Source organism: Chiloscyllium plagiosum, chromosome 13, assembly GCF_004010195.1.
Source record: "Chiloscyllium plagiosum isolate BGI_BamShark_2017 chromosome 13, ASM401019v2, whole genome shotgun sequence".
NCBI classification, from domain to species: Eukaryota; Metazoa; Chordata; class Chondrichthyes; order Orectolobiformes; family Hemiscylliidae; genus Chiloscyllium; species Chiloscyllium plagiosum.
The window spans coordinates 56,429,017-56,446,883 of NC_057722.1; the positions used below are offsets into that span (position 1 = coordinate 56,429,017).

A 17,867-nucleotide genomic window follows, 5' to 3' on the forward strand; every position below is an offset into this window, starting at 1 on the left:
AATTCAGCACCGCCTTCCTAACCTGCAATCTTCTTCCCGACCTCTCCACCCCCACCCCAGTCTGACCTATCACCCTCACCTTGACCTCTTTCCACCTATCACATTTCCGACGCCCCTCCCCCAAGTCCCTCCGTACCTTTTATCTTAGCCTGCTAGACAAACTTTCCTCATTCCTGAAGAAGGGCTTATGCCCGAAACGTCGATTCTCCTGTTCCCTGGATGCTGCCTGACCTGCTGCGCTTTTCCAGCAACACATTTTCAGCTGCTACAAAGAATTGCCTGACAAATATTATCTTTTATTGTTCCAAAAATGCATCACAACAAAAGAGCAGCCAAGTAATCTACAAGAAAAGCTAATGATATTTCAACATTAAAGTGACTTCTGTAAACTGAAGTTTTAACTAGTTATATTTTAACTGAATTAAACAGACTATATTTCACATTTCATAAGCCACATGCTCCCAATATTATGAAGCTGCTTTACTGCCAATAAAACAGGAGTTAACAAACAATTATATCAGTATAACTAAAGCAAAATGAAAATTTTGATACAAGGAATACTAAATATTCATATAATTTTGAATCAAGTTACTTGAAGTTAGGAGCACGCTAAAACATTAATTTTTGGTTGGAAAGAGGACTGAAAAAAAAAATCGCCAGTTATTCATGATTAGTTAGTGCAGTTTTCGAATTTAATTACCAAGACCAGAGAATTCTGCAAGGGTTGTCAGACTGCCTCTGCAAAGTGAATAGATAGTGAGTCACAATGCATAATCTTTGGATTTAAATACCTTGTCAAGAAAGAATACTATCTTTCAATTAGAATTTATTGAGAACAATTACTATAAATGTAATTTTTAGAATGCCATTTTGACAACAATTAGGAGTGTCATTGATTTCATAACTGGAAAAAAATTAGACATAGGTGCAGCGTAATATATTTAGATAAAATATGATGAATGTCAATGAAGTAACCAAATATTGTCAACAATTTAGTGCTATAGGTACAACAAGGATCATGAGAAATGAAACTGCTACTGATACTGTGACCTTCAATCAAATTAATTATTTTTATTTTTAAAACTCAACATTCCTTGAAGCTTAGCAAAATTACAAGTATCAGAAAAAATACAAGTTCTATATTTATTGTCATAGTATGACTTTTAACTGCCTTCTCAATTCTCCATTCCAATAATGCTTAGATGACAGAATAAATCGACTATGCTGATACAAACAGCAAAACAAAACTAAGACATGATCAAGAAACTGATCATAGAAAAGAACTAAGCACATGCTCCAAGACAGTGTTCACACTTCCAACAATTGAAATAAAAATGAAAGCAATTCACATGATGGAAATTCAGTCCTGATAATAGCCCTTATTGTCATAAAAATGGCTTAAATAATTAACATACATTCCCCTCCAAGCACCCTCCCAATGGAGAGTAATTAGCTCATTAAATCTAGGATGCATTTAAAACTTTACTAATACCGTACATGCATTTGTCTCCAAAGTAACAAATTGACAATTCATATATAGATACAATTGTCTGAGAAATATAGATAAGAAGGATAAAGTGAAATACCATGTAAAACAAAATGCTACACTGGCCAAGATTTAGTTCATTCAGAAGCCATACCATCAGATTCTTATTTAAATGCTCAGTTTGTGTTTTTCACATTTTGATTTCGTCGAATAAGATAAATATCAGATCAGTATCTTTGCAGTAACAGCATAACCATGACTGATGAGATTTTCCACAACAAGTCAGTGGTTAAGATTTCTCACCTCATCCAGGTGCATGCTGTAACGTCATAGGTAAGCATGATGGCAATTACAACCTTTGAATTTTCTGAAGTACAAGACCTTCTGAAGATTCCTTTTAAGCACTACTGGCCAGCTCTCATGGCTCATTTCCAAAACAAGTTAATTATTTTAAGTCCAGTCAGAATAAATGATAAATGCCAAGTTGTCATAAGGGAAATAATATTATAAAATTAAGTTCGGAATTGTTTTTCAGTGATTCACATCACAATGAAAAATTTCCAATGGCTAACTGCTAATCCATTGTGTGCATCTGTGTACCCACATAGCAAACCTTGCAGGTGGAAGCTTCACTAAATGTTTGCCATGACCATTTATCCACAAACAGGCTGAACTATAAATTTTACTCGAATTTCAGCCAGAGTAGAAAAAAAAAAGTACAACTAGTCAGTGTTCCGGTCTTTGGTCATAATGCAGAGAGATGCCTATTAAAAGACACCTATTACTAAAAAGTCCATGTATGCACGAGATCAAGATAGGATGAAACTTAAAATGCATTATTTCGTAATGCTCAATTTTCATCATTGCAGCATGATCCTTTGAGAGAAAATAAACTATATAGCCTGCTTGAAGGGGGCACAAATTACAATCACATAATGAAGAACTGCAGCCTGATGCTGTGGCGATTCTTCACCACATTTTGCCTGGAAGTTTCGTTGGCAAATAAATTAAAATACAATAATAACTCAATTAATACGGAAATGTTGTACCCTTGATGGGAATAACTGACATAGCTGTCCAATGCTTTCCAGGGAAGGCACAAGCTTCTGAAGTTGTGAACAAAAGAAATCCGAACCCTACAAGGCATTTTCAATGCAAGTTAGAACGGGAGAAGTGTAAAGAGAATTCAGGTTCACTGGACAACAAGAGAGGCTCAGGGATACCTGCTGATTTTCATTTTCCACTCTTCCCTAGGTAATGGGGAAACAGAAGCCAGCAGTCATACTAGTTCCACAGAAATAAATGTTATCAAGTGAAGGTTGACCCGCCTCTGAGAACTAAAATCAGAACACCCAAAGAGAAGTGCTCTCCGTCAATTCCGCTGTCAGGAATACCCTGCGCCAATTCCGCTGTCAGGAATACCCTGCGCCAATTCCGCTGTCAGGAATACCCTCTCTATTGCTGGTACCATTGATATTTTGGTGGTGCTTTCTCTAAGACATAGGGGAGGCTAAGAGAGTCAGCAATTCTCAGAATGAGGGCCGTTAGCTCTTGCAGATGGCAGCTTGACCTGGGGTTTTAGTCCAACCACCCCTTTCTTTTATACCCTTGATGACATATCAATGTTTCTTTGAATAGGACTGGCGTTTTGTCAAAATTTAATAGGTTTTGGTATCCAAGTACCTGGTTCGAATTGATTGGCTAAATTCACAAGACAGTTGTCTTGATTAAAAAATACTGCTACTCGGCCTGCTAACTGCACAGCCTTTCCATTCAAATGCTTCAATTTGGGTGCTCTGCATATTTGCAAACTTTCAAATTGCTGCTCAGGCATCCATTTTTAAATCTATAAGTACAGAAAAGATACCATCTTTTAAAGGGACAATGCAATACTCCCACACCTCCACTACATTCTACAATTTCACAAACACCAAATTCTAACTTCCTGCCTCCCAATCTATAATTACTCTACCCAACTTCGCAATGTAAGTGATATCGTAAGTTTTGGTTCATACGAACCCAAAGTTTAACTACAGCTACAATTGTGCCAAAAGACAATTGGCCATTTTCACGTTATGCTTTTGTCACCGACTGAAACTATGAATTACACCAATAGCCAATTTTCAATCGTAACAAATGGTCGAAGTCAGAAAGAAAGGTGTACCTTTCACTTCCAAACATTTTCCCTTGAATCAAATTATCCACCAACAGTATCCACCAGTTACACTAAATAAACAGCCAGACCAGTAAAACAGGCTTGCAGTTTATGACTTAAGGTTATGCAATTCAGCAACAACCTCTTGCATGTTTAACCAATCTGGACCTACCCCTTATTACTATACACAATTGCACAAGAATGTGATTTGACAGCTATTAGGTTAGAGTAGCAATGCTCTACATTTGTATAATCTTTGACAGGATATGGCATTCCAGCTTCAATAAAAAGCTCAATGACAGCTAGTCAAATATGTGGCTCTTACAATGATGTAAGCACGGGTTTATGAGAAATGCATAATTACCCTGATGCGTACACAAGGGGTCCCCTATGGGAAAACATGCAGAATGCATTTTCACGTGACTTTGCAGATGTCATCAAAACTGATGATCTCAGATTATCGCTGACATCATATTCCAATCTGGCTAACTCTTCAGTTGAACAGCTGCAGAATTCAAGACTGAAGGTCAGACAAAAACATCCATTTATATAATCCCTTAGCATAGCACACTGTCCCAAACTATTTCCCACAAGTATAATCAGATAAAACTGACAAGTGAACCACAAGAACTCTTATGACCACTGCACTTGTTTTGAGCAGTCTTGAGACTCATGTCGAAAAGGAAAAAAACAGACTGGTTTGGGCTAAGTGAAGGTTTTGATTCCAGATCGGAAATAAGTTCAAATCATGTCTTCAGAGATAAAACTATCCACGACATTAAAATGAAATTTAAAGAATCATTCAAGTCCACATGTTTAATAATCACCCCATCTAATTGATTAATTACACGTCATTGCTTGATAGTTTTTGAAATATACAAGACAGGTCAAGTATGGAGATAAAAAGAGACAATAAAAATAATATTGTGCTCAGTGTTATATTTTTCACAAGAGTCAAGTATCACATCAAGATATATGGGGTCAAGTGGTTGTTTAACATTTTAAAAAATTAGTGTAGTTGAAGAAAAATCAAAAAATGATATTAAAGTTACAGCTGGGCCAGTTTAACACGAAAATCAATTCACACATATTCAGTCAAACTAATACAAATCTAGAATTCTGTCTAAAAATTGATTGACGCTGATGTAAATGAAGTGAAGACACAGATCAGCTACAAACGAACTGAATGGTTAGTTAGGATCAACAGACTGAATGACCTAGTCACATTCTTAACCCACATACTTTTGCCCAAAGTGACAACTTAAATCTGTGCTCACAAAATTAAAAGACTCACTTAATAAAATGAGACAAAAATGTCTTGACTATACATCCGAGCAATTGACTGTCATTACAATGTTCTTTAACTGGGTAAAATAACACAAGCTTTGCAGATTTGAGATAAGTGAATCTAACCATTGCTTCCTGATATTTAAAGGCAGTACTAAAACCAGCACTACCATTCTGGAGGGTTTTCACTGACCAGAATCTGAACTAGCCATTCACTGTGGTGATCAGAGGCCACAAACTAGTAATCGTGTACCAAGTAACTCACTCTGACTCCCCAAGGACTGACTACCATTTACCAGGCATAAATCAAAAATGTGAGGGAATACTCCCCACTTGTCTGAATGAGTGCAGCTGAGAAAGTCTATAGTCTTAAAACTGGTCTTTAAACATTTAGACTAAAATGTAATGCTGAATTATAGAACACATTTGCTGCACTAGAAAATAGACAGGCAGGAAGGCTCAGTAAAAGGGGGGGGACCTCAAGGAATGCAGAAAATAGGGACATCTGTGCTCACCAAATGACAACAGGATGCTCTAAGGCAATTAAGAACATTTGCCTTAGCATTGGTGAATCTGTGTGAACAGGACACCAAGTGATAACATTCACGGCCGTTCCCTTGTGAAATTAGTGACAGTGTTTGATTCTGATCAAAAGCCTTGTAACTGACGTCAGATCCTGTCAATTATAATGGATTCTTATTACCCCTTGCAAGCAGGGCAGACACAGAGAAAAACAACTTTGTTGTTATAAGACCCTGACTTGAGAGTTGAAAAGGACGAGAGCGCGCGCGAAGAGAGAGAGAGCGCGCGCGAGAGAGAGACAGACATTTTAGTGCTGAGGCTGTTGAAGCCAGTAGTAAATGAATTCTTAGCGCTTACCTGCTATGGATTGAACTTAATTGCATTTTGGGACTTTATGATGATATTGAGTAGCCATTACCAGTTATTAAATACAAACTTTGTAAAGGTAATATTAGTGAAGTTTTAACTTACTGTTTGTGCAGAGCACTCTACAAACCTTACAGACTGCCCCACTGTCAATTCTAACTAATCAGATCTCATGTCTTATTTGAATTTGAATCACAATCCTGAAATGAAAGCAGTTTAATTCAAAGACTAATTAATCAGTTTAAATGCAACCTTGCAGTAACATCGCGGCCTCAGGTACAGAATGATTCAACGCTTAAAAAGCAGGAGTCTGCTCCTAGCTTAGAAATTGTTCTACGCCCAACATTGAAAAGATTCTGGTACAAATGTGTCAGGAAGCCATTTTATGGTCAAAAGTTTGCCCTCCTTGCTAAGAAACCATTTTGTAAAATAATTTTATCTGACATGTGAGCTGTGCAAGGTTACCTTATGAATGCTCCAATTAGCGGAGACTGGTACCTCTTTATGATAGGAATTTATCTCACTAGCAGGCACCTAACTCGGCTGGGTATGTTTTCCCACCTGATGAATGGCTTTGGGCCCGTAGGAGTGATTAGTCAAGCTTATACAGATGTTAATTAACTTTTCTTCCTTACGAATTATTGTCTTTCACTGTTATCTGTCTAATTAAGAACATGCAATCCTTTTGCAAATTTTTGTATAAAGGAAGCCACTTTGTAGCAGTACATCAGAGCAGCCTGCTAGGGCTCTTGAAGAACTGGTGCCCTACTCTCCTGAGTTATTAGAAGCTAGTTAGTTTGGCTTATAGGTATCAGTGTTATGTGTAACAGTGTTGCTATTGGTAAATAAAGGGGATGACTAAAATTAAACTAAATCTGTCTGTAAGAGGTTTTCTTATTCCAGACTTCCAAAGAGTATGATCTCCGGGACGAACCGAGAGACGCTTACAGGTCTGAGTCCATCAGGCGTTCCCTGGGCAGTCTCTAATCTGTAGTTTAACACAGCTCCATCAACACAAGAAATTTGACATCATTTTGGTCGAAGTCGAGCACTTTATTTACACCACATCCACAGTGACTCCCTTCACAAGCACAAGCACAATCAGCAGTAGTGATCTACAAGATCAGTGCAGAAATCCACCAAGGATGATCTGACTGCACTTTTCAAACCTATAGCCACTACCATCTAGAAGGTCAAGAGTGCAAAGATACACTCATTCCTTCACTGTTGCTGGGTGAAAAAGACTCCAACTCACTTCCTAACAGCATTGCAGTTCTTGGACTTCAGCAATTCAAGGAGGCAGTGTGTCACCATCTTCACAAAGCAACGATGCACGGGCAATAAATGCTCGTCAGGCCTGCAAAACCCATATCCCATGAATGCATAAAATGATTATTCCTTCAAGGCAAAAGAATAAGATGTGCAATTTTACAGCAACCTTACCAAAGAAGATGGTTACATGCTAGACAAGTATTTGGGATTTACACCTGGGAATACTCACTGAAGTAAACATCCCAAGGTTTAAAAAGGCTCAATTGTAACACGGCACAGTTCACAATAATATACTAATACGCCTAAAACCAGTATACAGGAGAAGTAGTAAGTTGAACAGCAATGCTTCAACAAACAAGCACTTTGAACTCAAATACTTTGACTGCTTTTACGGAGACTATCAAATTGCGACCAAAAAAAAAAAGTCCTTCAGTATTTTAATCATTCAACTGAAATTAAATTTCTCTGTAGATTGCACAAAGTGCATAAGAAAACAAAAATCCAGATATGAAACATCGAACTGGGAAAGGGAAAAATGAAAATAAAGACAACACACTTTTCAACAGTTATATTGCAGCTCCACAATAACCTTCTTGGAATAGTTACGCCACAATAAAAAGCAGGCAAATGACATGCCCAACTGTGCACCTTGCAGCATCCAGCTAAACCATCAATGAAGGACATTTCTGAAGGTCTACTCAATGGAACCCTGCCAAATACTGCTTGCAAGTTAACAGCAGGCATTCTACAAACTTGCACCAGTTAATCATCACAGAATGTTGTTTATTAATTGAACACTGGAAGAACTGAAAGAAATTTTCCAAAAAGGCCCAGTCAACCTTTTGGTGCATTCATTAACAGTGAACTATTAAATTCAACAGGAGATGATTCCAAAGCAGAATGACTGTCACCAGTCAATGAAAGTCACCAGTCTAAAATCCAGAATTTGAGTAGAATTTGGGAGAAGCTCAGTGTTTGATATCACCAGAGCATGTCAGCAATACAGTACAGACAATACAGAACAGCACCCCCATCCTAACCCCAAGACAAAAAGATGCAACAGTAAACAAACAAAACAAATTGCAAGTCATGCAAAAATTACAATTAAAGATTAGCAACCCACCCATTCAACCAGCAAGAGAAAACAGCTCATGAAACAACAGGGTCCAAGAGACAAAAAAAATTCAATGATTGAAAAAGAAAAGCTCATGAATTTGAACGAATTCCAGTTCCCCAGTTATGTCCTCAGCCCAATGAACCTCAGGTAAAGGTGACTAATTCTAGTTGAAACTGGTATATTCAATGTTTTCTTTAATTTACATATTTCAAAACAAATGTTGAATGAAAGTAGAGATTAAGATCTGCTCATTTATTTCAGCTAGCTCTCAGAGGTTGCCAATTTGAGTTAGGTTTCTCTTCACATTCCCACTCCTATCAAGCAGCAAATTCAACGAAGATGGAACAAGTCTTGAAAAATTAGAGCACACATTGATAGCACAGTCTTCCTTCCTCAGATATTAAACATGCAAATAACTTAAAAGAACTGAATAAAATTACAAACAATTCAGAGTAAGTGAACTTCAATCCTAATCAGTTGAATTTTTAATCACGAAGGAGATTTCCGTGCAGAGGAACAGAGAACAATTCTAATGTGGCAGTCTCTGATACCTGAAGATTGAAGTTTAGTGCCATCTGCTATATTCCATCTTAACTATAAGCTTGATAAAAAAACTCAAAACAACCCCATCATTTGGTTTTAAACTTACTGTGCCTTGTATACTATATCTAGTATTGTCATGACCTGCAATTTATGCCTCAGTTTGAACTACTAATCTACAAACAATCGCTCAAGTGATTTAAATTTATCTTAGGGCCAAAGGAAAATCTATTGTTTTGCTTTTGAAAGGATATATTAAAAATGTACTATTGTAATATTGAATTTTATTTGGGGGGGTCCAGAATGAGTAATTGCACAACTTAAAAATTTTTTTTTTGTGTTGCGTTTGCCCTATCCAATCAACATACATGCTGGAAAGAAGCACTTTAATACACTAACTGAACAATTTGTATAAAATCTGCAGCTAAAAAAAAAGGCAGTAAATCTTGGGAAAAATTTAAAACGTCTCAGCCATATATAATTATTCAATATATATTTGTGGTGTCAATCTTACAACAAACAACAGTACACAAAAAAAAACAACAGCTGGAAGTTCTCAATTATAAATGTACAACATTCAAAATTCCTGTTGCATCAAAAGATTGAAGTAAATATTTGTTTATTGAATTTCATATTCAAATACTTGCATGTTCTTTTACTATGATTGGAACATTTTAAATGCAACCTCAGAATTCCAACATTTCCATAGAGTTGTTTAAAGATTGCTCATGTTCACATATAAAGCCTTTTGCAAGTCAAAGTAAGTAAATTCAACAAAAAGCTTTGGACTTCAATGTAGGCAACGCGGATACTTTGGCTACTTTGCTTACATTGATGTGCCTTGTAAACCAACACTGAAAGAATACATGGTTCACTTTGCACAAAAGTTGATTTTTTTGATTGAGGCAATTTAAAGTTCTGAAGAACCACCATACTGGACTCTAAACATTAGCGCTCTTTCTCTCTCCATACATGCTGCCAGATCTGTTTCCCTCCGCACTTTATTTTTGTTTCAGATCTCCAGCACTGCAATATTTTACTTTTATCAAACTCATGCGATGTTTGGCCACTGCCTTATAGATGGCAAACAAATACAAGATTTTAATTTTAAATTAAAATGAATAATGTTGCTAATCAACTCAACCATTTGATTTCATAAAGATATTATAGAACTGAGAGACAAAAGGAAATGATGAGGTTTTTTGGTAAAAATGGGTCATTGGTCAAATATTTAGTCAAATTACAATACTGAAAATTAACAGCTATCATGACATAACCAGCACAAGTTATCTTTATCCACCTGGCAGTGTATTCCAGATTCCCTCCATATAACAACAGAACCCAAGCAGCATAATGGTGTCCCAATTTGCATTCAGCAATAATCTTACTGAGTCATCAATTGTGCCATTGCAGGTTTGCATTAGTGTATTGCTAAAATTTGTATGAACAAAAGATTCCACAGCACACTAAGAAAATTAATTAACCAGCATTAAACCAATCAACAAAACCATCAGTAAATAGGATACACAGTATAAGATGATGTAAAGCTTACAAGGGAGATAACTGCAAAAGTTAAGAAATCGGAAGAGCCAGGTGAAGAATGGTGAGAGTGAAGATGGAGCTATTTGTGGCAAAACTTTTACACAAAGCCTATTTGGCAGAAATGTAAATCACAACACAAAAGATGTGGTGCGATTACTGTGACAACAGTACAGTTTTTCCACCCAAATTAACTACAAATTATATATTTGTATTCTTTCATTCTAATTATGCTACATATTCAACATTAATGAGTACAAAGCAAGCATTACCACCCTCTACACATCCCTGAAATAACTGTGAAAATTCTCAACTGAGAAGCGGCATGTTCCTGTACTTATTCCAACAGTTGCCTTTATTGCAAATGTCATCCCCAGTGATTCAGCCAACAGGTTAACCACACAGCTGGAAAGCCAAAAAAATCAAAAATAAACATTAACAAAAAATATGAGATTACATTTCCTCATAATACACGAATGGCATTCACCAAAAAAAGAGAGATTGTCACAAAACAGCTATACTTAACACCTCACTGCCCACACATGCCATCCTGCAAATCTGACACTGCAAAGAAACACCTCCAGATTTTATTCATATTAAATCATTTCCATCAGCAAAAATGTCACTTACATAAGTCACGAGCATAATAGTATTTGACATCCTTTCCAAATCGGACTACAAAAAACTTATGCTATACTGACCTTTCCCTCTATGGGCAATTCCAATAAATTAGATATAAATACACATTCATCTTTTTCTTTCTCTAAAAATCAATGTATAGCATTGTGCCTCAAGAATTTAAATTGTGCAGCTGTGGGCACACCAGTACCTAATCCAAGTGGGCGCTCCATGCAAAAGCTTAAACGAACGTTAGTTGGATTCTTGAGTAGACATTGAATTTGAATAGAATCCTGGTCCCCACCTTGCATTCACATGTCCTTCAAGAGAATTCACTGGACAGCAGTGACTCAGCTATGATACCCATACATCATCCACCCTCAGCCTTTCACATAAGTTAAGCCAGCAAGATTTTAACAGCCAAGTTCTTCCCCTGCTGAGATCAACTAATTCAGAACTGACCAGGAAATTAACTTAGGACTGGGGGTGGATGCCCCCAGTTCTGAAGAAGAGTTACACCCAAAATGTCGACTTCCACACCTCTTGATGCTACCTGGCTTGCTGCATTCTTTCAGCCTCCTGCCGGTCTACTTTCGACCAGGGTAAAGCATTCAGGTTAACAAGCATTTGTCATGGCATGGCAAGTATTCATATGCTCAGATGTCCGATAGGCTTTAAGTTGATCTTGCAATAGCAGCAGCGAGTCCAGTAGCAACAGAGTGCTGTTACTGGACAGTGGATGAATAATCGGGAAATAGTGTTCCATCCCATCATAGAGTCATAGAGATGTACAGCATGGAAACAGACCCTTCAGTCCAAACCGTCCATGCCGAGCAGATATCCCAACCCAATCTAGTCCCACCTGCCAACACTCGGCCCATATCCCTCCAAACCCTTCCTATTCATATACCCACCCAAATGCCTCTTAAATGTTGCAATTGTACCAGCCTCCACCATTTCCTCTGGCAGCTCACTTCATACGTGTGAAAAAAATGCCTCTTGGGTATCTTTTATATCTTTCCCCTCTCACCCTAAAACTATGCCCTCTAGTTCTAGACTCCCCAACCCCAGGGAAAAAAACTTTGTCTATTTATCCTATCCATGCCCCTCATAATCTGTAAGCCTCTATAACGTCACCCCTCAGCCTCCGACGCTCCAGGGAAAACAGCCCCAGCCTGTTCAGCCTCTCCCTATAGTTCAAATCCTCCAACCCTGGCAACATGTTTGTGAATCTTTTCTGAACCCTTTCAAGTTTCACAACATCTTTCTGATAGGAAGGAGACCAGAACTGCACACAATATTCCAACAGTGGCCTAACCAATGTCCTGTACAGCCACAACATGACCTCCCAACTCCTGCACTCAATACTCTGACCAATAAAATGTATACCAAACGCCTTCTTCACTATCCTATCTACCTGCGACTCCACTTCCAAGGAGCTATGAACCTGCACTCCAAGGTCTCTTTGTTCAGCAACACTCCCTAGGACCTTACCATTAAGTGTATAAGTCCTGCTAAGATTTGCTTTCCCAAAATGCAGCGCCTCGCATTTATCGGAATTAAACTTCATCTGCCACTTCTTAGCCCATTGGCCCATCTGGTCAAGATCCTGTTGTAATCTGAGGTAATCTTCTTCGCTGTCCACTACACCTCCAAATTTGGTGTCATCTGCAAACTTACTAACTGCTATTGGGGAATTTGTCTGCAAGTAACAAATAAATCTGGAAATTCCAAATAATCAATACATCTCTTCCTCATTATCTACTGATTTCCTAATTTTCCAAGATGCTTCTCAGCTCATTAATTATTGCACAGGGTACTCTGTACTGTACTGCATGCACATTATAATCAGACCTCATACATTATATAGCACAGAAACATAGAAAATAAAAGACAGACATCTGGGCCCGCAAGCCTGGTTGAATGTGATTTAACATAATCACAGCTGATCATCCAACTCAGTACCCTGCTCCTAACCTCTTGATCCTAAGCCTTAGAACTATATTTGACTGCTTCTAAAAACATTTAATGTTTTGACCTCAACCACTTTTTGTGGCAGATAATTTCAAAGGCTTACCACACTCTGGGTGAAGACATTTCTCATCAGCTTAGTCCTAAATGGCCTACACTATATCCTTAGATTCTTACCCCTAGTTCTGAACTCCCCAGGAACATCCTTATCATTCATATTTTCTAGCCCTGTTTAATTATGTAGGTTTCTGTGAGATTTTACACCCTGCCCACTCCACATTCTTCTACGCTCCACTGATTGGAGTCTGACAGAATTCTATTTATATTTTACATTGTTCAATTAACAAATATTTCCTTTAACATAATGTACTGTACTTAAAATGATTTATGTTTCTCCAACATCATAGGGCATGTTTTTGTTTCATTGGGCATGTACTGGATGCATGGGATGGGGCTTTATAGTATCCACATTTTTGCAGCATCCATGGGAGGTCTGTGCCTCAAGTGCTCACTGTGAGGGATAGACTGTAGTGATAGCTAGGATAGCCTGGGTAGTTCAACATGCTATTTAACTTTAGTTGCACTGCATGGTCTGGTCCAACAATGCCGTTGCCTTTTACTTGCCATCTAAAGTGCCCTCGTCAACGACTCAGTTGCATTTACACCATAACAATGAAACGTCAGACAAACCAGCACCTTGAAGGAGCAAAATAGCTGATTTCCAGCTCTTTGTTGATAATATTGCCAAGGTAAAAAGGATTGAATGAAGATACAGATCCCATTAATGAATAATTTAGTTCATAATAACTGGCTTCTGTAGCTTTGAAGAGCCCCCTACATAATATTAGATATTCCCACTACTTTGGACTTAATACATCCACAGAAAGAGGAACTTTGTTACAACAATTGAATCCAAACTGACAACATTTCTCAAAAAAATATTAGATTAGATTAGATTAGATTAGATTAGATTACTTACAGTGTGGAAACAGGCCCTTCGGCCCAACAAGTCCACACCGATCCACCGAAGCGCAACCCACCCAGACCCATTCTCCTACATTTACTCCTTCACCTAACACTGCGGACAATTTAGCATGGCCAATTCATCTAACCGGCACATTTTTGGATTGTGGGAAGAAACCGGAGCACCCAGAGGAAACCCACGCAGACAGAGAGAGAATGTGCAAACTCCACACAGAGTCGCCCGAGGCTGGAATTGAACCCGGGTCTCTGGTGCTGTGAGGCGACAGTGCTAACCACTGACAGAAGCCATTTCAGTATACTTTTGGGAGGTTATGAGCAGCACACATTCCAAAACTAATTGGAAACTACCAAAAATCTGCATTTATATTAGACTCATTTAATTTCAGTCACTCCTTCAGATATCTTGCTGAAGATGCCCTGAAGACAGAATTGGAAGTGCACAGGGACATAATTCCAGAAAAGCAGAAAAAGATCGTACAAGTAAAGAAAGACCAGGTTCTGAAGGGATTTAAAAATATGCATGAGGATTATAAAGTTGAGGTAATATCGACGGGGAAGCCAGATAAGTTTAACAAGCGCAGGGGCGATTGATGAATAAGATTTGGTTCAGTTGTGGAGAACAGAATTTTGGATAAATATTAAGCAAGGTGAAAGATGGGACACTGACCAGAAGAGCATTAAAAGAAACAGGTTTGATGATAATATAGGCATAGATGAGGATTCCCACATCAGAGGCACTACTGCAAGGCTGAAGTCATGCAATCTTCAAGGTGGTGGAAGTAGGTAATTTTGGCATTAATGTGTGGGAAAAGATCTGCCACCCTGCCTACCCACAGCTTGGCCACAGGGAACACAGGAAATCAAGCGTGTCCAAACCATACAAGAAATACCCAGAATGCCTCAGCATTAACTAAACAAGCTGAGAAGAGAAACCAGACATGAACATAATCACTCGCAGACCAGGGAATACACTTTCCAAGACAAACTAACGGTAAGCTTCTTGAACCGATCAACACAGCTGTCCCAAAGGCTTAAGGGCAGTCTCATAACCCAGTGATATCAAAGCCACACAAAGGGCAGTCAGACAGAGAGACATCAGAATATGTCACTCACAGGAAAGCAACAATGGAAATATCTTACTGCCAAGGAAAGGGACATCCTCACCTACCATCGAAGAGAACTGGAATCTCCTGATCCCATTAAAGACTGATTGATGCTGCCAAGATGTTACATAGTATCTACAATCAGGACATTGTTCTGATAACTGCTTTGCAGTTATCACCATCATAACTGCTTAATTATCAAATACATCGTATTTTCCCTATTTTTAATAAATATCATTGTACAAGATTCTTATAAAACCTGGCTTGATTCTCTGCTCAGTGAAGAGAGCATCCGCCACCTGGATAGACTGTCTGTGCTGTTTCAGTTTGGTCAATTTCTCTTCCGCGATATCGCTATGTTAATAAACTATTTGTTCATTTCACCCGTGTTTTGTGATCTCTGCTTCACTGGGCTAATTTCTCCATCAATGTGCATGTATGATTGGGAAGTTCACCTTATCCTGGTCAACGATCTTGCTCAGCTTAAGGGACCAAAGGCAATGGCTTCAATCTTCCCTTTGTCTACTTGGACGAAAAATGATTTCTGCCCTCCCATATTGGATGTCAGGCAAGTAGTATAGCATAGCATATCAGAAGTTCAGGAGCTCAGGATCCATCACTGACATACATATGAAACCTGAATTATTTTCAGATATTGAAGAAACATTGTTAAAGAAGCATGAGAAACAGAAGGAAACTAAGATTAGGGATCTCCAGAGGTAGAAAGTAAACTGAAGTCATTGCAGGTGATTCTCTAGTTATGACTAAATTATTTCCATGTTAAATATCAGTTTAAATTAAGACAACTGAGCATATAGACTCAGCTTAGTTTATGTTGCACAAGTTTTCACTCCCACAAGTTTTATGTCAGGCTATATTTTACAGAATCTGGAACAAACGGCTTCAATACTGAAAGAGAAATACACAAATACTTCATTACATCTTTCTAGAAGACATCCAAAACACCACCAAACATTAACATTGAAAGGAAGCTACTACACATGCTCAGATCATCTATTAATGCAAGATGTATGGAACATCATCAGATGGGAATAGGTGAGAACATATGAACAAGAGAATCTCATTTCTGCTGAAAGATCAAAAATAATCTTGACCAGCGACCAACATCTAGCTCTTGGACTTGTCAATTACACTGGTAGAAGACAAACTAGGTCAGATACATAGGCACACAAACATTGATATATTACTGAAGCTAACTTCAGGTTTTAAAAATTTCAGGGGGAGCTAACGAATAACTTTACCATAATCAGTCATTCAATCTAGTGAGTATAATAGCACACACTGTGGCAGTTTACTGGTCTCTGTCTGAAATGCCATTACTAATAGTACTGTTTTAATTATTACCTCTTTACATTAAATCAGTCTACCTTATAAACACACACTTACCTCTGTGTTAGGGCTATGGCTGACAGTGACTGCCTCCGACGTAACAGTTGTGCTTGGAAGATTGGAAATATCCCAGTTATGAACTGCTGGAACAGTTGTCTTTTGAGCAAGAACCGGTTGATTATCCAGCAATGACACCTCATAAAATTCCTGAATATCTGGAAAACAAGAACATGAATTGACAGTCCACAATCAACTTAAAATACACATACTGCAGGAATTGCCCAGTTTGTGCTTTCCCCAAATAACTGAATCATTCTTATTACAATAATTACTAAATAAATCCAAACTTTGCTCAAGTTAAGAATCTCGAATTCTTGAGACAGCCAACAATTTTTAAGTAACAAAATAAACGAATGCTAAAAGACTACAACATTCACTTGCAACTCTGCACACAGTTTCAGAAGCATCTATCCACTAAGCCATTGAGACTAGCTCTTTGCATTTACTTAGTCTGTGTTTAATCCTAACAACAAAGCCATACAATTACATTGAAGGATACGAACATTGGTATGTGCATAGAGATAAATGCAGCAAGAGATCTATGGGATGGTGAGTCTAAGATGCACAATAGGAGGAAAAACCATAGTTGTCTTCTCTCTGCCTCCATCTTGAACTGCACAAGTCAAAATTCTCTCACTATTTTCAATGAAGTTAAAAGCGTCCTGAAAATACTTCAAACAAGATTTGTGAATTGGCAGCATCCGAAGTGGCTTTCTTTCCCTGTGCATGCTACATTTAAGCAGTTTTCTGCACTGACTGACCAAATTAATTCAAACGCCTTTAAAAAGGTCAGTTCATTCCGAAAAAACTTCTGAAATTTCAGAAATCTAATCTACCAGGGCATCATACTATGAACATTTTAAATGTATTCATAACATACCTTTCATATCCTCAGGATATCCCAAAACAATTCACAACCAACTTACTTTTATAGTGCATGCCCGGTCATGCCAGCTAACAGTATCCAAAACAAACAGCAATAAAGAGAGGAGAAACTAGCTAATCTGTTTGGTGGCATGGGTCAAGGCAATTTTTGGTCAGCATGCACAAAACATTCCCTGCACTTGCACAAATATAGCCGAGGATCCTTTATGTCCACCTGAACAAACAATAGGATTTGTAATAAACATCAAGTAAAAATGCAACAACTCCATGAAACCCACTTCATTTAAGTGCCACTATAATGCACTAATATGCAAAGCTAGATTAGGTGCTCAAGTTCTGAATTTAATAAACTTGCAACCTTGCTAAGTTTTTCACCTATTGAGATAAGGAGCAAACCTTGACCTACTCTTGGGAAATAAGGCAGGGTGACTGAGGTGTCACTGGGAGAGCACTTTTGGCCGAGTGATCATAATTCTATTAGTTTTAAAACAGCTATGGAAAAGCATAGATCTAATCTAAAAGGAAGGCCAATTTTGACAGTATTTAACAAGAACTTTCAAAAGTTGATTGTGTGTGTGTGTGGACGGCAGGGGTGGCGCTGGATATTCGTAG

General features: G+C 38.0%; 1 protein-coding gene across 13 annotated transcripts in view; it reads right to left on the reverse strand.

Annotated features, from left to right (window-relative positions):
* Nucleotides 1-17,867, reverse strand: part of dlg1b (discs large MAGUK scaffold protein 1b) — a 471,082-nt gene that overhangs the window by 441,270 nt on the left and 11,945 nt on the right. For all 13 annotated transcript variants that reach the window (XM_043702491.1, XM_043702499.1, XM_043702490.1 and 10 more), the window contains one exon: nucleotides 16,368-16,525. In XM_043702491.1, the coding sequence (XP_043558426.1) occupies nucleotides 16,368-16,525 (158 nt within the window). The remainder of the gene's footprint in view (nucleotides 1-16,367; nucleotides 16,526-17,867) is intronic.